This window comes from Canis lupus, chromosome 1, assembly GCF_048164855.1.
Source record: "Canis lupus baileyi chromosome 1, mCanLup2.hap1, whole genome shotgun sequence".
NCBI lineage: Eukaryota > Metazoa > Chordata > Mammalia > Carnivora > Canidae > Canis > Canis lupus.
Window position 1 is genome coordinate 119,635,340 of NC_132838.1, and position 22,625 is coordinate 119,657,964.

General features: G+C 43.0%; 1 protein-coding gene across 8 annotated transcripts in view; it reads left to right on the top strand.

Moving 5' to 3' along the window:
• CEP89 (centrosomal protein 89) overlaps positions 1-22,625 on the top strand; it is a 73,363-nt gene that overhangs the window by 21,249 nt on the left and 29,489 nt on the right. For 4 of the 8 annotated variants that reach the window (XM_072782424.1, XM_072782411.1, XM_072782421.1 and 1 more), the window contains 9 exons: positions 1,861-1,889; positions 3,390-3,432; positions 4,912-5,130; positions 6,723-6,868; positions 14,081-14,131; positions 14,312-14,395; positions 16,384-16,487; positions 19,605-19,720; positions 21,867-22,047. In XM_072782424.1, coding sequence (XP_072638525.1) covers positions 1,861-1,889; positions 3,390-3,432; positions 4,912-5,130; positions 6,723-6,868; positions 14,081-14,131; positions 14,312-14,395; positions 16,384-16,487; positions 19,605-19,720; positions 21,867-22,047 — 973 coding nt within the window. The remainder of the gene's footprint in view (positions 1-1,860; positions 1,890-3,389; positions 3,433-4,911; positions 5,131-6,722; positions 6,869-14,080; positions 14,132-14,311; positions 14,396-16,383; positions 16,488-19,604; positions 19,721-21,866; positions 22,048-22,625) is intronic. The other 4 variants (XM_072782417.1, XM_072782422.1, XM_072782420.1 and 1 more) reach the window with 2 other exon arrangements.

Genomic DNA, 22,625 nt, shown 5'->3' on the forward strand with positions numbered 1-22,625 from the left:
GTCCCTTCTGCCACTGGGCCTTTGTACATGCTATTCCCCCTCCCCACAGGCTAATGTCTATTATATATGAAGGCGGAAGAAGGAGGGGTTGCGTATTTGACTTTTTATGTTTTATACATTCACATATATCTGAAAGGAAGTATACCCGATCGATAACCATGGTTATCTCTCGGGAGGGATAAGGTTCAGAGGATGATGATGATTAGGGGGCGGTTTCGATTTATCTGTGTTACTAGAATTTTTGGCAGCACTGTGTGGTGTGACTTTTCTATGAGGATGGGGGATAGTACCTGGCATGGCCAGCGTAGGAGACTTCCGCTGTTATTGAAATAGTTTATACCACTTGCCTGACACACTGGAGAGATAAGGGTGAGGCGTCTGCAAACGTTTTGGAGAAACGATCAATGAGAAATAGAAATATATACACAGAGCAGAGCCCAGTGTGCTGTACATACATCAAGAACCAAAGTGAACTTGGGTGATGCCAATTCTGGCTCTTTTTTTCTGCGAAGTTGGTGACCAAGATACAATAGAGGCGGTGATTTTCTTTCTTTCCTTCTTTCTTTCTTTCTTTCTTTCTTTCTTTCTTTCTTTCTTTCTTTCTTTCTTTCTTTTTTAAAAGATTTTATTTATTCATGAGAGACACACAGAGAAAGGCAGAGACACAGGCAGAGGGAGAAGCAGGTTCCATGCAGGGAGCCCCATATGGCACTCGATCCCAGGACCCCGGGGTCACGACCTGAGCTGAAGGCAGATGCTCAACCACTGAGCCACCCAGGCATCCCTTTATATCACTTTAAACATTTGCTCATGAGATGCTCACCTACTGTGTGCCAGAGATGACGGAGCCGCAGTCATCTCTGAGGACCCCCACCCTCACGTTCCAGTTGTGGGGCAGGACGTGCCGATGGGGAGCTGCAGTCTGGGGTGCCGAGATGGTTGACAGAAGCAGCACAAAGCTCAGGAGAGCAGGCAGCCTTGCCGGCTGGAGAAGGCAGTGGGTAGAGGGGGCTTCGTTACCGCACTTGGAAGGACAAGGCAGGGTTTCGTCCATGCGCCAGTCTAGACTGCCCCAGGACATTTGATCAGAAGTTCAGTTAAAATAATGGGGCAAGATGATATTTTGGTCAAAAATAATTTCTTTCGTGATTATTGTTCAAGGCTTGGTAATTGTGATGAACCACAAAGTAGATTTATAATCTTTTATGTATCTTTAGGCATTTTCGTCCGTCTTTCTGAATTTTGCTGGTTTTTGCATTTTTGTTTCCAGTTTATTTCCATCCAGTTCTTTCCGCTCTGTAAATTATAGAAACGAACAACAACCAACTTTTCACTACAACAGAGGGTACAGGGCACACTAGGGCATAAGATGACCCTCCTCGGAGCACCTTCATCACAGATGCGTGTTTGTAATTGAGAGTGAATAATGGGGTGAGATTTGTTCGCCTCTGTGTCGCTGAGGTGGTTTGCTCCAAGGAACAACTCTGACCGGGTCAGATGCCACTTCCAGGGAGAGAGGAGTCCAGCCTCTCGGCACACTTGGGGAACGGTGGTGGCACTTGTGAAGAGAAGAGGGGATAGGGCCGTGTGGGAATGGGGGCCACTCCAAGGACTCGGCCCTGGCTCTGCAGTCATGTGGGCCACGGGAGGTGCAACGGACTTAACAGGAGGAGGTGAGCAGTGCAGTCAGGCCCTCTGCCTTGTGGGGACCAGCTCGCTGTGGAACCTTGGAAGGCTGTCCCCGCCCGGGCCTTGTTCCGTCGTCGGCAGAAGGCAGGTTCCTGTGATCCTGCTCTTCGGAGTTGTCACGTGTCTTTACCAGCTTTGAAAATGCTTCTTTCTCTCTCTCTTTTTAATCAGATGATAAGCATTCTGTTCTGAATTTAAAGGTAAGATTCATGTTTTTTAAACCCAGTTTAATTGAGAAAATTAATAGAATCAATTGAATTAATTAATTTAAATTAATTTAAATTCTATTAAAATTAATAGAATTTCTGCCATAATTTTTAAAAACTTGTGTGATTTGTTGGGGGTAGAGGGGGATCTTCCCTTAAGAGTCCTTTCCCATTAAGTGTTTTTTAAAAATACTTTTTAGGAGTGCCTGGGTGGCTCAATCCATTAAGCGTCTGACTCTTGATTTTGGCTCAGGTCATGATCTCAGGGTCGTGAGATCCAGCCCTGCATTGGGCTCTGCACTAAGCACGGAGTCTACTTAAGATTCTCTCCTTCCTTCTCTCTCTGCCCCTGCCCCAAAATACAGGCATGTGTGCATGTGTGTACGTGTGCATGTGCGCACGCTCTTGCTAAAAAAAATAATAATAGTAATAAAATACTTTTGAAACATGGAGAAACTCATGTTTTCCATAGTTCAAAAATGAATATAACGTAGTGGGTGGTTAGAAATCAAATACACAATTTGCAGAATGAATAAACAACAACAAATTTAGAGACATGGAAATAGGTTTTTCCTTTTTTTTTTTTTTTGTAAACATGGAAATAGCTTTAACTTAAGTTTTAATCCTGCAATATCATAGGAATTTAAAAATTAGAGATTTCTCAGTAGAGTTAATTTGTAGTCTTATCTAACTCTTCAGCGGAAATTAGAAACTTAATATCAGGCCGGTGTGTAATGGAAAAGTGAACAAAAGTTCAAAGCCTTCCCTTTCCTCTAGCTTTGGGGTTGGAAAGGAAGATCATATACTTTTCTCGACACTTTAGAAATGTGCTTCTCTGTGGTGTTTGGGATCATTTTGCCTATCCCAAGGAATAAAAAAAAAAAAAAAAACAGAGTTTGCTTCGCCCATCTCTGCTCAGTACCTGCAGTCCTGTCTCGTGCTTTCAAACATGAACTGACATCCTGCCCCTTGTGGGACCTGCATGTGAAAACACAAGTGGCTGAACTCACGGGTGAAGAGTCAGGAAGACAGCCTGAACAGGACTTCCATTAGTGCCTCAGCGAAGCCGCCAGAGTGCAAGACCCTTAACGTTTAAGATTCAGTTAAAAGAAACAATGGATATTAGAGTCTCTAAAGCTAAAGAAGACTAAGAAGTACAAGAACCAAAGTGAAGAGAAAAAAGGGTATTTAAATACTTGATATACGATGACCCAGCTGCTCTGGCCAGTCTCCTTTTAGAAGATACTAAGACTTTTTTTTTTTTAAGATTTCATTCATTCATTCATTTAAGAGAGAGAGAGAGAGCACACAAGCAGAGGTGAGGGGCAGAGGCAGAAGCAGACTCTCCACTGAGCAGGGAGCCCGATGCGGGACTCAATCCTAGGACCCTGGGATCATGACCTGAGCCGAAGGCAGATGCTTAACCGACTGAGCCACCCAGGTGCCCCAGATGCTAAAACTCTTAATTCATTACTCATGTTTTTTCTTCCCTAGGATGAAAAACCACCATTATGTCAAAAGCCTCCACCCTCCCCAGGTATTTGCCTTTTGAATTTAATTATGATGAAAAGCTTATTATTTTAGAGAATGCCCAGAATAATCTTGTCTAAAATAAAGAACTTTTTTTTCCCCCTGTAAAGCTGCTGCTTCTGTCTCGTTACTGAAATTGGGAAGAGGGGCACCTCTGCCCTAAGAGGGAGGGTCTAAATGTTGAAACATTGAATGGTGGATGGATGTCCTCACAGGATGTGCTCCGACACTGGGAGGCCGGTGGATGCAAATGGGGACCACTTCGTGTCCCCACCACTTGCCAGGGCCAGGCACATGCCAGGAACCACTCTCACCTTTTCTAGCTGACCTCTTTGGGCATATTTTAGGCTGAAGCTTCCATCTTTACTCTCAAATGTTTTCTTTCTGGGATACCTCTGAGTTCCACCCTTGTTTTCAGGGTAGCTGTGGAGTTACTAATTTCTTAGACAACCCTTTCTTGTCCTAAGGATTGGGTATGATGTATCGGGGGGCAAGGAGGCTATGTGGAGTCCCCAGTCCTTGCGCTAGCCCTTGCCAGTTGCCTGGGGTGTGGGCCGGTCCACTATCTGGAGCCACCAGCCCTCCCACCCTGGTCTGCCCCCAGAAGCTCTGCTTCCGCCTCCACCTTCACTCAGAGGCATGCCAAGGCCAGGCAGCCCATTGTGGTCCTTACCTCCTTTGACCCCTGTGAACATATCTCTCCATGGAACATCGCCCTCTGTTCTCCAGTCTCTCTTGCTAAAACTCTTAAAAACCCTTCGTGACCTCTGGCTTCTCCTCTCCCTGATGTCCACATGCTGGTGGCTCCTCAGTCTCTCCAGCTGAGGCCTCCTTCAGAGCATGGCCTGTGTCCTAAACTGAGCTCGCCCTCTCTGCTTCATTGGTGTTCCTTGTCGAGCTAAGTGTCTTCCAAACCACGGGTGTTGGTGGGCCTCCTTGATTTGCACCCCCTCACTGCCCACACCCAGTCAGCTGCTGGGCCCTGTCAGGGGTTAGCCTCTGAGGCCTTCTCTCATCTTTCTCTTCCTCTCTGCCCTGACTAGGGGCCTCTGGACTGGCCTCCCTGCCTCCCTGCCTACATTCACTTTCTTCACTGCTGGCCTCAGGGGCTCATCTGAGAAGTAGAGCCCTTTCTTTTCACACATTTGCCTAAAACCCTTTTCTAGCTCCTGGTGGCCTGCAGGACAGATCCTCCACTATCAGTATTATGATCTGCCTCGGCTCCTGCCTCCCTCTGCTGCCCCCTTCCCTGTGGCTTACTGTAGCCTCAGCAGACCACTCACTCTTTCCTCCTACAGGCCATTCTCACTGCAGGACTGAAGGACTACATAGCACAAGGTCTGACATGAAGAAGTGATTCACATGGTTATTGAGATAGTCTCTTATAATTTTGGTGTAAAATTGTAATTTTAATAATACTGTAATATCAGTAATAATACTGTAATATCAGTCAGTACTTAAAAACTTTTCCTCTATACCTTTCCAGATATAGCTGGTAGAACACGGCAAAGATATATAGAAATAACCAAAGAAAAGTTTGAAGAATTAAAAGAAGAAAATATGCAGCTAATCAATGCAAATCAAACCCTTACTCTTGAACTTAACATAGTAAAACGAGCAATGAAAGAACTACAATTAAAACTGAAAAGAACGGAAAAAGAACATCAAAAGTTGAAAGAGGCTGAGAAGACATCCTCTCAGGAAGGTGGGGACAACTACACAGTTCGTTTATTAAAGGAACAAATAAGGATTCAGATTCACTGATTTTCTTTTTTTTTTTTTTTATTTTATTTTTTGAAAGCTAGTGTTTTATGCTATAATATTTGTTGATGTTAATGTTGATACTGTATTATAATAATTAAGGCTCTTTCATTAATATCCTTGTTAAAGTTTGATTTTATCTGCTATGTCATTATTATGCTAAAGAAATTCCAATACTTCTTTTGGTTCTTTATGCTTAGCATAGTATCTTACATATATTTCATATGGGCTTTTATCCCTGTGAACAGCACATAAAAGTGCATCTTTGAGATCAAGCCTCGAGTCAGGCTCTGCGCTCCATGTGGAGTCTGCTCGAGATTCTCTCCCTTTCTCTGCTCCGTCTCCCTACCCCAACGCATACATGCATACATGCTCTCTCTCTATCTCTCTCAAATAAATAAATAAATAAATAAATATTTTTAAAAGTGCCTCTTTCTCCACATACTTACCAGTGATAAGGATTATATTTTCCTTACTAATTTGACAGGCAAAAAGGTCATGGAGGAAATCCTATTTTGTTTTATCTGTTTTGTTTTTAAGATTTTATTTATTTTTTTGACAGAGAGGCGGGGGGGAGGGGGGAGCAGCAGTCAGAGAGACAGGGAGAAGTAGGCTCCCTGCCTGCTGAGCAAGGAACCCAATGTGGAGCTTGATCCCAGGAGCCTAGGATCATGACCTGACCTGAAGTCAGATGCTTAACTGACTGAGCCATGTAGGCATCCCAGGAAAATCTCATTTTAAATTTATGTGTATTTATTTTACTATTGATGAGCTTGAACATTTTTTCATATCTTTGTGGGTCATTTTTTTTCTCTTTCATAAATTTTCCCACTTTACATTGAGATACTTTGATTTTTTTTTTTCTTATTGATTTGTAGGAGCTCTTTAAATGTTAGGGATTTTGGACCTTTCTCATATATGTACTGGTTTCTCAGTTTGTTAATAATTTTGCTAAATATAGGGTGTTTTTCTTTTATGACTTATGCCCTTGGTCAAGTCCTTCTTAACTCTGAGATTATGTAAATATTCAGTAATGTTTCCTCTATACATTGATCTATTTACATTAGTCTAATATTATGGCTTTAAGAAAAGTATTGTAGTCTTTTTCATACAGACTGCATTTCTGGTCTTAGGCACATTTATTTCTGCGACTTTATATTATTTGTGCTACTACTTTTTGGAGTCTATTTTCTAATAGGACATTACTATTCTATGGGAAGGTTATTAGTTCTAATAAACTTTACATTTATTTTATATGATTTTCAAGGCACATATTGTATATCATCTGAAACAATGACTTTTTCATTCCCATCAAAATTTCATTTTACTTTAATTGTACAATGCACAAACTTCCAGAACATTGTTGACTATGTTAAAAGAACTTAGTAACTTTTATACATTGATATCTATACGTCTGTCCTCCACTGCCTCTGTGAGTCCAAACAGGAAGAAAGATTAGATAATTGGCAATTTACATAAAATCTTGATCAATGTGGTAGAAGTTCTTTTAATATTAAATTTATTTATTCTTTTCAGTAGTTACTGCACCTGAACTACTTTATCTGAGAAAACAAGCTCAAGAACTGGTGGATGAAAATGATGGGTTAAAGATGACTGTCCATCGTTTGAATGTAGAACTGAGTCGATACCAGACAAAATTCAGGCATTTGTCCAAAGAGGAGGTAATGTTTTCAATTTTAAAATACCAGTTTTCTGATATTTTTAGACTTTACTGTTGAATTGCTTTCTTGAAGGAATCTGAAGTATCTATTATTACTTGGTATAAAAAAGGTATATCCAAAGCACAGTCTTCCTGGGGACCTTTCTGTGTCCTCCCTTCTTCCTTTCCTTTCCCATTTCTCAAGATAAAAGCAATAAGGCTCCTCATTTTAAAAAAAAAAAAAAAGCAAAAAAAAGCTGGTGACAATACAGATATAAAGTTAAGGAGTAAAAGTCCATGTCAGCTCCATTCTTAGCCCTGTTCCTCAAGGGTACAGCTGTTTGTTGGTGTACCAACTTTGGAAAGAATGCAAACTAGTTATCACAGGTTCCCCAAATCACCTAGCTCTTGTGGCCAATGGGACCTGAGTTCATGATTCCCAAAGGACTAGCAAACAAAGAAACAGGCATGGGAGCACCCTTCTGTGCTCCCTCATGTTCAGCACAGGGGAAGCCGGCAAAAACACCCGTGTCCTACTTCTTCCCTAGAAGGAGTTTGAATGCATACTTCCCCAGCTGCTGCCAGAGGTCTGATTTCCAATCAGCTTGCATCTAAGTGCTGAAAACGGTCTTTACATTTGGGAAATTAATGAGCCTCAGTACACCCTCAACTACTGGGAACCACTAAGAATGAAGACAGTGGCCTGGACAGTCATAGATGTTTGGGAGGCAAACAGGAGCTCAGGCTGGTCTGATTGATGAGGCTCATCTCTTATATGAGAACAGTGTCAAAATTGGGAGAGGTAGGCTTTTTTCCTAATGCACAGAAACCAACACAGAGAGTTAAGGAAAATGCAGAAAAAAGGGATTGTCTTCCAAACAAAAAGATCAGAAACTGATTTTAATGAAGTACAGATAATCAATGTACTCAATAGAGAGTTCAAAATAGGTCAGAAAGATGCTCACCAACGTCAAGAGAGCATGAATCATGTGAACATTTTGACAAAGACTGAAAAACTAAAAAGTACCAAACAGAAATCATACAGCTGGAGACTGTAATAACCAAACTGAAAAATTCAACAGAGGGGTTCAACAACAAACTAGAGTAAGTGGAAGAAAGCACCCATGAAGTGAAGACAGAGCAGTGGAATTTAACCACTCAGATAAGCAAAAGGAAATTGAAAAAGACTGATGAGCCACTATTAAGTAGATTACAGGGGTCCCAAAAGGAGGAGAGACTTCCCTAACCTGGGGAAAGAAACAGACATCCAGATTTAGGAAGTTTGGAGAGTTCCAAATAGGAGGAACCCAAAGACACCCACATCAAAACACATTATAATTAAAGTGACAGAAGTTAAGGAAAGAATTTTAAAAGCACCAAGAGAAAAACAACTTCTTACGCATGAGGGAACTCCCATAGCGCTATCAGCAGATTCTTCAGCAGAAACTTCACAGGCCAGAAGGGAGTAGTGTGGTATATCTGAAGTGCTAAAAAAGAACAGAAGTAAAAAAACTGCCAACCAAGAATACTCTACCTGACAAAGCTATCCTTCCAAAATGAAGGATAGAGGAAGAGTTTTCTGGACAAGTATAAGCTGAAGGAGTTCATCACCACTAAACCGGCCTTAAAGGGACTTCTCTAAGCTAAAACAAAGAGGCAAACTAATAATAAGAAAACACATAAGAGAAATAATAAATGAATCCAATAAATTTGCATACAAAAATCTATGTACAAAAGTCAGTTGTGTTTCTAGATGCTAACAACAAACTACTGGAAAGAAGAATTAAGGGACGCCTGGGTGGCTCAGTGGTTAAGCGTCTGCCTTCAGCTCAGGGCATGATCCTGGAGTCCCGGGATCGAGTCCCACATTGGGCCCCCTGCATGGAGCATGCTTCTCCCTCTGCCTGTGTCTCTGCCTCTCTTTCTCTCTGTGTCTCTCATGAATAAATAAATAAAATCTTTAAAAAAATATATTTTTTAAAAGAAGAATTTAAAAAAATCCCACTTATACTAGCATCAAAAAGAATAAAATACTTTGGAAAAAAATTATAAAGCAGGAGGGGTGCCTTGATTTCAGCTCAGGTCATGATCCCAGATTTCTGGGATTGAACCCCACATCAGGCTCCCTGCTCAGCAAGGTGTCTACTTTTCGTTCTACCCCTCTACCTCCCTCTGCTTGTGCTCTCTCTGGCTCATGCTCTCGGGCTCTTTCTCTCTCTGTCTCTCTTTCTCTCTCTCTCTATCTCTCAAATAAATAAATAAATAAATAAATAAATAAATAAATATCTGAAAAAATTTACAAAGGGGGGTAAAAGATCTGTACACCCAAGAAGATAAAACACTGGTGAAAGAAATTGAAGAAGACATAAATAAGTAGAAAGATTTTCTGTGTTCATAGATCAGAAGAATTAATATAGTTAAAATGTCCATAGTACTCAAAACAATCTATAGATTCAATGCAATGCCCTTCCAAATTCCAGTGGCATTTTTCACAGAAATAGATTAAAAAAATAATCCTAGAATTTGTAAGGAATCACAAAAGACTTCGAGCAGCCAAAGCAATCTTGAGAAAGAAGAACAAAGTTGGAGACCTCACACCTCTGATTTCAAGCTATTACAAAGCCACAGCAATCAAAACAGTGTGCTATTGGCATAAAAACAAACATATAAACCAATGGGAAAGAATTGAGGGCCCAGAAATAAACCCATGCGTATATGCTCCATTTATTTTTGACAAAGGAACCAAGGCTACACTATGAGGAAAAGACAGTCTTTTCAATAAATAATGTTGGAAAAACTGGATGTCCACATGCAGAAGAATGAAACTGGATCTCTATGTTACACTGCACCCAAAAATCTCAACTCGCTATGAATTAAGGATTTGAGTGTAAGACCCTAAATCATAAAACTCCTTGACATCAATCTTGGCGGTGATAATTTGGATTTGACACCAAAAGCGACAAGCACTGAAAGCAGACTAACCAATGGGGCTACATCAAATTTCTCAGCAAAGGGAGCCATCAGCAAAATGAAGACAGCCTATGGAATGGGGGAAAATATTTGCAAAGCACATGTCCAGTAGGGGATTAGTATCCAAAAAATAACAAGGAACACATACTACTCAACAGTACAAAAATAACTCAATTTAAAACTTGGCAAAGGACCTAAATAGCCACTTTTCCAAAGAAGACATACAGATGACCAACAGGTGCTCAACATCACTCATTAGCAGGGAAATGCATATTAAAGTCATAATTAGCTATCGCCTCATACCCATTAGCGTGTCTGTTACTAAAAAGAGAAGAGATAGCAAGTGTTGGTGAGGGTGTGGAGAAAAGGACCCCTCGTGAACTGTCGGTGGGAATATCAGTGGGTGCAGCCACTGGAAACAGTGGAAAACAGTGTGGAGGTTCCTCAAGAAATTAGAAACAGAACTACCATGTATCGAGCAATTCCACTTTGGGTAGATGTCCAAAGGGAAACAAGATGAGTATCTTGAAGAGACGTCTGTACTTGTATGTTCACTGAAGCGTTATCTACCACAGCCAAGGTATGGAAACTGCCCCCAAGTCTGTCAGCAGATAAATGGATCAAGAAAATGTGTATATACAAAAATGTGATTGATGTATATGTAACGTGGTGTACGTACACACAGAAGGTATTTCTGTCTTCTGCAACAATGTAGGTGAACATGGAGGGCATTCTGCTAAGTGAAACAGGCCAGACAAAGTCAGACAAGCACTGCATAGTATCATTTATATGTGGAATCTTAAAAAAAGTAAGTCAGGGACACCTGAGTGGCTTAATGGTTGAGTGTCTGCCTTAGGCTCAGGGCGTGATCCTGGGGTCCTGGGATCAAGTCCTACTTCAGGCTCCCTGTCTCTGCCTCTCTCTCTGTATGTCTCTCATGAATATGTAAATAAAATCATTTTTATTTTTATTTTTATTTTTTTATTTATTTATGATAGTCACACAGAGAGAGAAAGAGAGGCAGAGACATAGGCAGAGGGAGAAGCAGGCTCCATGCACCGGGAGCCCGACGTGGGATTCGATCCCGGGTCTCCAGGATCGCGCCCTGGGCCAAAAGCAGGCACTAAACTGCTGCGCCACCCAGGGATCCCTAAATAAAATCCTTTAAAAAAAAAAAAAAGTCAAACATACAGAAACAGTAGGGTGGTGGTTGCCATTTGCTGGGGGGTGGAGGAAATAGGAGGGAGAGGCTGGGGCACAAACTTTCAGTCATGAGTAAGATCTGGGGATTAATGTATAATGTGATGATTATAGTTGACTGTCCTCTGTCATATAATTGAAATTTGCTAAGAGAGTAGAACTTAAATGTTCTCTCTCTTTTTTCTCTCTCTCTTTTTTAAAGGCAAATATGTGAGGCGATGGGCATGTAATTAGCTTGGTGGTGGGAATGCTTTCACAGTATAGGCATATATAAAGAGAGAAGAAAGCAGATTAGTTTTTACTTAAGAGGGGTTGCAGGATTCAGTTCAATAAACGCACCAAGCAAAGCACTGTGTTAGATGCTGTGAGGAATAACAAGAGGAGCCAGAAGGTCAGGTCCTTGCCCTTAGAGAGTAGTGCATGTGGGGGAGGGGCAGGGGCAGGGAGGTGATACATGTTAGGATACACAGCTGACTGACCCCTGCTGGGATCAAGGTGGGAAACCAGGAGTACACCTGTTCTCACATGGCGCATTGGGAATTCAGGGCAGCTTCCTGAGCTTCTGATTTTAAAGTAGGACTTAAGTTTAAATTTTTATTTTTTTAAAGATTTTTATTAACTTCAGAGAGAGAGAGAGTGCACAAGCAGGGGAAGGGGCAGAGGCAGATGGAAAAGCAGAGTCCCCACTGAACAGGGAGCCCCACATGGGTCTCGATCTCTGGACCCTGGGATCATGACCCGAGCCGAAGGCACTTAACCAGTTGATTCACCCATGTGCCCTACGTTTAAAATTTTTTGAGATATAATTCACGTATTGTTCAATTCACCCATTTAAAGTGTGAAGTTCAGTGATTTTTACTGTCTTCACAGAATCATGCAACCATCACTGCAGTCAGTTGTCAAACAAGTTCATCACAACAAGAAATTTCCCCCCTGTTAACAGTCACCCCCATTTCCCCCACCACCTGCACTGGTTCTTGCAGCCACTAATCTATTTCCTGTCTCTGTTGATTTGGCTTTGTGGAACATTTCATATAAACAAAATCATACAACATGTGGTCTTTTGTGACTGACTCCTTTCATACAGCATAATGTTTTTTGTTGTTGTTTTTTTTAATGACAGCAAAAAAATTATAGTTCTTAGGGTCACATGATCCAAAACAGGCTTCCTAGGCCAGGGCCCTTTGCAGGGCTATGGGCTGTTCTCTTTAAAAAGGATACAGATGGGCAGGTCACTGCCCTCCACACCGTTCCACCTGTGCAGATGCCCCATTCTCCATGACAATCTTCCCTGATCACTCCAGTTGGATATGATCTCTCTCTCTCTTAAATCATCACAGGCTTTTGTTTGTACCACTCTTAAGGCAGCTAGAACATTCCACCCTGTACTATATTTGTGTGTCGTGTATTATGTTCATTTGCAAGAGAAGACTTATCTCTGTTAGACCATAAAATCCTGGAAGACCATTGTGTTGTGATATCCATAATGACTTAGAGAGTTCTAACTATTTGCTGAATGAATGAGTGATGATATGGATATTAAGGCGAATGTATTAGAAAGTTTTTTTTGAATAAAGAATTATTCCATTAGGACAATTGCTTCTGAGCCTGATGGAATGACCATTACCAGGTTTGCCCTTTTACTATCATAACTAGAAAATTCTACAGAATACATACAAGATTTTATTTATTTATTTGAAAGAGAGAGAGAGAGAGGCAGAGCAAGCGCAAGGGTGAAGAGGGGCAGCAGGAGAGGGAGAAGCAGACTCCTCGTTGAGCAGGGAGCCCGATGCAGGTATTAATCCCAGGACCTTGATATCATGACCTGAGCTGAAGGCAGATGCTTAACTGACTGAGCCACCCAGGCACCCCTACTGAAGCAGATTTGTATTCAACAAAAGAGAAGGGTGAAACTCTTTAAGGCCAGGCAGAAAACAAGTTCAGGGAGCTGTGAGCCAAATAATTAACACTGGGAGACTGGGCTGACTACAAAGGAGTAGTTTGTTGAATAGTGCAGCATTGCGTGAAGAGCCCAGAGGGACCTTGCCTCAGTAGCTGGCTAAACTAGCCTCTTAGTAAATACCCACCCTGACCAGGTAAAAAATGGGCCTCAAAAACATCAGGTTGATCCATGAGTGACTTAAGAGCTACAAAAAAAAAAAAAAAAAAAAAAAGATGAAAAAAACCCCCACACTCTTTAAAGGAAGACAACCAAATCCAGACCCTCCACATGTAACACTGTAAGAGTTCAACATTCAATAAACAATTACTAGATATGCTCCAGATTTAAGAAGACTGAAAAGGCTTGACAACTAAATGCAACATACAATCCTGGATTGGATCCTTGATCAGAAAAGGACATTAGTGGGAAAATAGGCAAAATTTGAACATAGTCTAGGTTAAAATATAGTTTTGCATCAGTGTTGATTTCCTGATTTTTATGATATTACTGTGGTTGGGTAAATGAATGTTTTTAGGAAATATACACTGAAATATTTTGAGGAAAGGGAGCATTATATCTGCAAATCACTCTCAAATATTTCAGAAAAAAATCGATTTTATACACACACACACACAAACACCTCTGAATGCATATACATGTATGGATTGCTGATGCCTAGTCTTGAATAGGAATATCTAAGGCTTATTCGTAATAACATGGATCAATCTAGAGGGTATAATGCTAAGCAAAATAAGTCAGAGAAAGATGAATACTGTATGATTTCACACATATGTGGAATTTAAGAAAGAAAACAAGCAAAGGGAAGAAAGAGAGAAACCAAAAAAAAACAGACTCTTAACTATAGAGTACAAACTAGTGGTTCCCAGGAGGGTGAGGGATGGGGGAAACAGGTGAAGGGGATTAAAGAGCACACTTAAGATGATCACTGAGTCATGTATAGAACTATTGTTGAATCACTATATTGCACGGCTGAAACTAATATAACATTGTATGTTAACTATACTGGAATTAAAATAAAAAATTTAATTAAAAAAACAATAAGGCTTGAACTTTCAGAGGAAGCATTGTTTAATTTGCCTTTCCTATGTGTTTTGTTCTTAGATTTTAAATATCAATGGCCTCCCATCAGAGGGCCCAGCACCACCCTGGTTGGTAAGTGAAAGTTACTTAATTTCAGGCCCATATTTTCTGGGCTATAGTTGAATAGCTATTGAAAACCATTCCAAATTAAGTAAATTTTTATTTACTTTTTTTAAATTTTTAAAGAATGTGCTGATTGTGTTCAGACATAAGACCTCTGTCTTTATTATTTCATTATTTTATTATGTTCAGTTGGATGTAAAGTACCTGTCACCCTTGTTACTGGCGTATGAAGACCGAATGAAAGAGAAGGATGAGCTCAATGCCACCCTTCAGGTAGGCTGGCAGGCGTCTCAGGACAAGGTTCATAAAAAAATAAGACCGTTTCAAACTTGAAAGAAACATTTTAAAGATAGGTATGTCCAATGTGTACTACGTACTCAAATGTTGGAGGGAGGGAAAGAGGAAATGGGGGGAGGGAGGGAGGAAGGAAAGAATGAAGGAGTGTAGTGGTACAGGTGGGTAGGACGGAAAGAAAGGAGGCAGGGAGGGAGGGATCATTGGAGCAAGAGGGGTGCACCCGGATGGATGGAAGAGGTGTAGAGGGATGAGATGCTGCTGCATCAGAAGCCCAGATTTCCCAGCAGGCAGGACCATGCGGGTTGGGCTCTTGGGGTATGGACAAGTAAGGGATGCTCTTTTCCTGGTGCTCTGCAGCTGCAAACTCTACTGTGGAAGAGACAATCAGGCAGACATGGGAAGGTGGTAGGTAGGCCAGCTCTGTTCTAGGCAGACCTAAGTGTTTTTAATTCTCCGAAGAGCCAACCGCAGGGAAGCCCAGTTCTGGGGGTAGTGGTGAGGACACCGGGTTTTGTAGGTCCTGCCCTCTTTACCTCTGTTCCGTGAGAATGGCCTCTGGCAGCAGAGCTCATTCTCATTACACAGCGGGGACAAGGCTACTTGGGTGTTGTAGATATGCCCATCCTTTCTGTGCTGTTTTTATAAGTGGCCAAAGAGATCTCTATAATTGGAAGGATCCATAGAGAAAAGTTTGGGTTTTCTGGGCTCTCTGACTGGAAGGGTCTGCAAAGTCACGCAGCCTACCCTTGTTATACTGTCCATGTCCGTGGTCCACATAATACAGTTTTGTACCTTTTTTTCTAGATTTTCTGTTGGACACTTAACTTTATAAGAGAGCAGATTAATCTTAGACTAATTGATTAACTATCAAATGAAATAATTAACAAAATTAACTTGGTATTCCTTCTAAACCAGGGGTCAGCAAACAATTTTTGTAAATGGCCATTTAGTAGATATTTTAGGCCTTGCAGGCCTTGTGGCCTCTGTGTACAGTTCCTCAGCTCTGTTATAGTAGCGTGAAAGCTGCGATAGACAACGGGCGAGTGAATGGGCATGGCTGTGTTCCAATAAAACTTTATTTACAAAGCAGGCAGCTGGCCTACAGGCTTTAGTTTGAGCCCTTTGAGCCCTGTTCTGTGAAAGAGTTCTCAGCCACTGGGGGGTGTGTCTCGGCAGAAAGGTGAAAGAGCAGCCCCTTGGCACTAAATGTTGCTGAACGGGTATAAGCGTGAATGTCTAATAGCTGGGAGAAGAATGTGTAGAAGCATCTGAGAATAAACACTGGCAGCTAAGGTTCTCGCTCAAGGCCACATCACGACACTGAAGCCCATGGAGGGCTGCCTAAGAAAGCAGTGGGGGAGGAGGCCCAGCAGGAGTGCTGTGCAGTGTCAGGAGGCAAAAGCAGATCCCGACACAGTCCTCAGGCCAGCTGTCCTGACAGCTTCAGGTAGGGGAGGCCTTCTCGTCGTCATAGTGGGGCAGGATCAGGAGACTCCAAGCTCTGCCCACTCTGACCCCTTCCACCCCCAAGCGGGCTTTATTAGCACGAAAAGTTCTTTTATCTGAAAAGCTCCAATTTATCCTCCAAAGTCTTTAAACAAAGGACAGATTGCAGTGTTCATAGGCATCTCTGGTTTTTTTTGACCTGCCTTTATCTTTTCAAGTATTTGGCACTGGTAGACAAATGTCATCAAATCAGGAATTGAACATTTCAGACCCGAGGCTCTCTGTCCCTGGTACTCAGCATCATGGTTGACTCCTGGTTTCTCAGCGGCGGGGAGGGGGACACGGGACGGGGGCTTCTGGAGCTCAGGCACCTGGCCCTGGGACCTGCTGTTGCTGTGAGACTTGGCTAGAAAGCTGCTGACCTTTGACTTGAGCTGCAGCAGCAGCATGAGAACTAAGAAATAAGTGGTGCCACGTGTGTATGTGTGTGTTAACAGTTTACCTCTGCTTTATTTCAGGAGGAAATGAGGATGTTCAGGATGCGAGTCCAGGAAGTGGTGAAAGAAAACGAAGAATTGCACCAAAAGTTAACTAAGAGTAGTCCTGTTACCAATGAGGAATGGCAAGTGGTGCTGGGTTTCTGCTATTTTGCTACCTCAAAAGAGAGTAACAGGAATAAATTTTATTTATTTATTTATTTATTTATTTATTTATTTACTTATAAAGATTTTATTTATTTATTCATGAGAGACATAGAGAGAGAGAGACAGGAAGAGACACAAGCAGAGGGAGAAGCAGGCTCCATGCAGGGAGCCTGATATGGGACTTGATCCTGGGACTCCAGGATCACGTCCTGGGCCAAAGGCAGGCGTTAAAACGCTGAGCCACCCAGGGATCCCCAGGAATAAGTTTTATTAAATCATCAGATACATCTTCTTTCCTTAACTAAAATATTTTCAGGGAGAGTTTCTAAGAAATTAATAAGCTATGATTAAAATGTAGTAAAATATTCTAAACTTGAATTTTAAAGATTATGACGTTGAAAATCCTAAATAGGTTTTTAAACCTGAAATCCATCTACTCTCCCCAGTTTTATTTTCTGAGGTCGTACGTCTGTACGGCGGTTTTCCCATCCCAAATCCCTTTCCTCAAAGTCACATCCCTTTTGCCCCCTGTGACTGTGCCCAGGGCTTTCAAAGAGACAGCTCAGGATGGGGCCCCATACACCCAGCTCCCACCTGCCCTGCCCTTTCTGCAGCCTCCCATTCTCTGACAGCTGAGTCTGGCCTCACTCTATCCCACTGCTGGTGCTGCCTCGCCCCAGAACGCCCCTTCTGCACCCTTACCCACCCATCTGGCCCTGCTCACATGGCCCTGAACGAATGGTGCTGGTCAGTAGCTCTCCCTGAGGCAGAGATCATTGCTCCCTTGTTTCAGCTTCTGACACAGCCCTGGACACGTGCCCTGTCCTGGTATGTGCCATGCTGTCCCTACCTGTGTGTCTCCACGCCTGTCTCACCTGTCCTCTGTGATGAGCTCCTCGAGGGCAAGGCCGTGTCTGGATCATCAGCCCAGTGGCAGCAGATGGCTAGTCATGAATATGAGAAAGTAATTGTCTTAGAAAGTCTAAACGCAATATCCAAGCAAAAACTATTCAGATCGATCTTTTCCTCCTTGGGTAACTGTGTTATATTTAGTAACTTTTAAGGTGCCTTAACATCCCTGAACAAAATTAAAATATTTTCCCCAGTGATGTCCAGGAATTTGAAATAGGAGTCAGCAGCCTTCCTCCCATTAGGTGGGTTCTCTGTGACGCGACGGTCACTGAAGTGCCAGCTGGGAGTGGCCTGGGCAGCTGCTGGATCTCAGGGCACACTGTGGCTTCCCCTGTTGAACTTGCCTTTTCTTCTGTCGGGGCTCCTAGCCTGTTTCTCCCTCGAACCCTGGAAAGCAGGTCAGTTAGACTGCTTCCAAGAGCCCTCCAGGGACCTGAGATCTCAGATCCTTCCTCTAACCTTGTATATACGTGCTGGTCAAACCCGTTTCTTTCTCTATAAAGTGAAAATAAATAAACAACAGAAAAGAAAGCCCTCACTCTCAAATCCACTTGTGCACAGTGTTCCCCAATCCTGCTATTAGGGCCTGTGCTTGGCACACTAGAGCTAGTATGGCAGCCCGGGCCTGGGTGGGCAGCGCTAGGTCTGTGTGGTGCCCCTGGAGGCCCCCCAGGTGGCCTCCCCCTTCTCTAACGCTCTGTCCTCCAGCTCGGGGAGGGGTCCCGTAGGCAGATCTGCTGGCCCTGCAGCCCCTGGCTCTCATGATCCCGCACCCCTTAGCCTTCTTGGGTGCTGTCCGCTGTCCCCGCACAGGTGTCAGGTGTGGTACACCCCCCCGGACACTCGGGCACGCCAACTTCACACTGCAGTCAAAGCCTTCCCTCAGGCTCACGTAATTTCTCCGTGGACTTTTGGGCTGCAGCTAAACTCTGCGTCTCTCTTCCTGACTTCCTCTGGCCAACTGGGATACCTCATGCTTAATGGGCCTTAGCTTCTTTACCCACAAAGTGGGAGAGAATATTAGACTGAGTCTTAGGTTTTAACTCTTTTTTTTTTTTTTTTTTTTTTAAGAATTAGGAGAAGCTCTTTTGTTTAAAAAAGAAAGGAGACAGAATGGTGGGAGGGGAAGAAAGGAAGGAGGGAAACAGATGGGGAAAGAAGTAAAGAGGGCAGGAAGGAAGGAGAAAAAAGAGGGAGGAAGGAAGGAAGTTGGAAGAAAGTCCGAAGTGTGAATGGGGGGAAGTGGGGCTGGTCGGCCTGAGGCGGGAGGGAGGAGGCCGGAGCAGGCCAGCCTGGGTGGGCAGACGGCAGGGTACCTCCCTCCCCACTGGGGGCGCGGGCGTCTGCAGCAGGTGCTTGGCAGCCAGGGTGCAGCTGCTGTTGGAGGGAGGCCGTTGCTATAGCTCGGCTCCTTTTGCCTTTTTTCCTCTCCTTCCTCCACCTCACTTTTTGAGTTTAAGGTGAAAGTTTGTGGTAATTTACTGGTTTATTACGTGCTTTGAATGGTAAGCATCTAACCAGACTTCGAAGGTTGCTTAAGCTCTCTCTAATTGGAATCTTTGATCTCAATCGGTTGAGCCGGGCCAGGATTCACTCTGCACCCCCTGTAAGGAAAGGGCTGTTTTAGTACTCAGTACAGTTTAAGAAACCAGCCAGAGGCTTTCAACAAAATCATTGTTTGGGGGGCAGATAGGCTATTGATAATATGTGAGTTATTTCTCTCTCTCTTTTTTTTTAAAGATTTATTTATTTATTTATTTATGAGAGAGAGAGAGAGGGAGTCAGAGGGAGGAGAGAGAAGCAGGCTCCATGCAGGGAGCCCGACATGGGACTCGGTCCCGGGACTCCAGGATCGTGCCCCCGGCCAAAGGCAGGCGCTAAACCGCTGCACCACCCAGGGATCCCTATTTCTCAATTAAAATAGGAGCTTTCTAAATTCTAATTTCTAATTTCTAAATTCTAAATTCTTCTCATTTCCTACTGGCTTTCAGAACAGTCCAGTGGGCGTCAGGATTGGAGGTTATACATGTTGTTCAGGCTGGGTGTTGTGTGGTGTACATGAGAGTCTACTATCCGACTCTTTTCTGCTTTTGTAAGTGTTTAAAAAGCTACTGAAGCAGTTCATGATTCAAACTTTATCGCTGTCCTGAGTGGCAGTATTTAATTTTGTGAATGAATTATAGGTGTCAGCTACAGACTCAGGCAGAACTGGTTCTAGAGGAAAACAAATTGTTGATAGAGCAGCTGGAGATTCAGCAACGAAAAGTCAAGAACACCCACCAGGAGCGTCTCCAGGAAGGTGAGCCATCTTTCCAGTGAGGAATCATGATTGCTGTTGCATCATTTTACACCTGCGCCCCCACCCCCCACCCTGCTCCTGGGAAGGACCCCCTTCAAATTAAAGAAGGAGGAAATCAGGTTTTCTCGAATGTGGCAGCTGTGTATGGTATAGCACATCCCACCATTACCCATAATGCGTCGATTGCCTTCTCTTATACTCCGTAGTGTCTTTCCGGGTATTCTAAATATGTTTTAAAGCAAATGTAGATGGTCCCTTAGAGCCAGCAGAACTGGGCTTGGGGGCACCAGTGCCACGTAAGTGGAAAAAAATCATGTGAGGTGAATATTTGAAACAGCGCCAGCATCAGTTTCTGAATATTTGTTATGTAAGTAAATAAGTAGAACAAATTTGCTCTCTGAACAGTTTCTTTGTTCTCTTGCCCTTCCTTCAGAGCCGAGTCTCCCTTCTGTACCTTCTATGAGCCCCCCCTTGCCCCATGTGGCCCTCCCTGCTCCTCAGAGGTGCACAGCATACGGCTGGGGGCTTTATTTTTAAATGCTATTTTTTTTTAAGATTTTATTTATTTATTAATGAGAGACACAGAGAGAGAGAGAGAGAGAGCAAGCAGCAGAGACACAGGCAGAGGGAGAAGCGGGCTCCATGCAGGGAGCCTGACCTGAGACTTGATCCTGGGACCCCAGGATCACGCCCTGGGCTGAGGGCGGCGCTAAACCCTGAGCCACCCAGGCTGCCCTGGCCAGGGACTTTAAAGTGGGCCAGAGTGAGTCATTTCTCCTACTTTGGTTAAACCCAAATTTACAAGCACGAAAGGTAGTGGCATTTTCTTCCCTTTACTTTACTGACTTTTCTTTTCCAGCAAAGAATAATATAGGACAGGAGAGCAAAATATTAGTGTCTTGAGTGAGCCAGTGTATCCCCTTTCCGTTTTCCCTTGTGCTCCTGATTCTTTATTGACTGCCCCTAACACACAGGGCCCTAGAGCCCCCACTGCTGCTGAAGCTACAGGGCTGGCACTTCATTTGTTTCCACGAGCCAGGAAGTGAGAGCGTCCTGGGGCGCCCGGGTGGCTCAAAGTCAATTGAGCATCCGACTCTTGGTACCTGCTCAGGACGTGGTCTCTGAGTCGTGGGATCGAGCCCTGCATCGGGCTCTGTGCTCAGTGCGGAGCCTGCTTCAGATTCTCTCTCCCTCCACTTCTTGCTCACTCTCTTTCTTTCAAGTAAATAAATCTAAAATAAATAAATAAAAAATAAAAATAAATAAAAGAAGGTCTGTCGGAGCGTCCAACAAGAATTTCCTTCACAGGACTTCCCCTTAGACTCTCCGTGGCCCACACATATTTACCTTTACTCTGGCGTTACTTGGGGTGGGGGAGAAAGAACACTGTCATGCTTTCTGTCTTTGTTTTCGAAATCAGAGATGGCAGGGAAAATTAATTTGGTATTTCCTGAGCTTAATTCCTTTCAATGTCGCAGATATGAGCAGGTATGATGATTGTTCTAGTCAGGGAGGATAGATTCAATCCAGTCACCTGCCTATCTTACCTTCCCATTTCCTAGAAGGAGCCATTCATTTTGATCAACTAGATCTTTCCATGGTGTAGAAGGACTTAAGGTTTTATGCTCTAATACCTCTTAGTGCCATAGTGTCAACTATGGAAGAATCTTACCATTACGTATACACTGTTGCACGGGGTGAAAATATTTATGATTCACTTTAAAACATAACTTAATGAGGAAAAGGAAGAAAAGTTGGGCCATGCTTGATGGCCTTAAATACTTGAAAATCTTGCAGTTTTGGAGATAACATCACGATGCTGCACATCTGCACATCTGGGTATAACTTAAGGCTTCAGTCTTTGGAAGTCCATTCTTTAAAGGCTAAAATCCTCTCTTGTTTGGCTGACATCATAGATCAACAATGATATCAATATATTGAGCCCCAGTAAGAAAGTCTACATTTGGTCAATGTTTAATATTGGGACAGTAGTTTCTAAGTATAAGGCTTTGGGCATTAATATATAAATCTCTAAAAGATTTTTTTTTTTTCAAGATTAGTGTTTTCCTAACCTGGCTGTCCATGTTTCTTAAGTGTTTCTTAAGTCTTCTGTACCAAGGCTTTATCCATCTCGTTTGTTTTTCAGTTTCTAAAGTGACCAAACAACTAATGCTTCTGGAGACTAAAACACAGAACCAAGAAAAAGAACTAACTGAAAAGAAGGAGCAATTGGAAAGTTTACGTACCGAATGCCAGAACCTAAAAACGCAGCTGGATGGCAAGATTGCAATGAACGTTCACACTTCAATTGTAAATGAGTTAAAAAGGTAAGGATGCGGTGTCTTGTCAAGTCTGAGTGCATCACCGTGCGTGTGGTTTTAGGTGGAATAGAGAGAGGCTGCCCATCTTTTCCTGAGTCATTTAGCTACACCCACACAGATGTCTGGGACTGCGAATGGTAAACCTGTGCTTACTAAAGTCCACTAGGCCTGTCCTTGAGGGCCATGGTCTGCACTATGTGTGTGTGTGTGTGTGTGTGTGTGTGTGTATGACTTCTTCTCTCCCAGCTCTTCCAGCCTTTATTGGTTTTAGGCCCAAAGATAATCTAAAGTAGGGAATCCCTGGGTGGCTCAGTGGTTTAGCACCACTTTTAGCCCAGGGCCTGATCCTGGAGTCCTGGGATTGAGTCCCGTGTCGGGCTCCCGGCATGGAGCCTGCTTCTCCCTCTGCCTGTGTCTCTGCCTCTCTCTCTCTCTCTTTGTCTATCATAAATAAATTAAAAAAAAAAAATCTTAAAAAAAAAATCTAAAGTAGTGGAACTGGAAACCTGGATATCCAGTCAGAGGGAGCTGATTGGATGAAAGGAGACAATCATGAAATGCAATGCAATGCAGCCATTAAACAG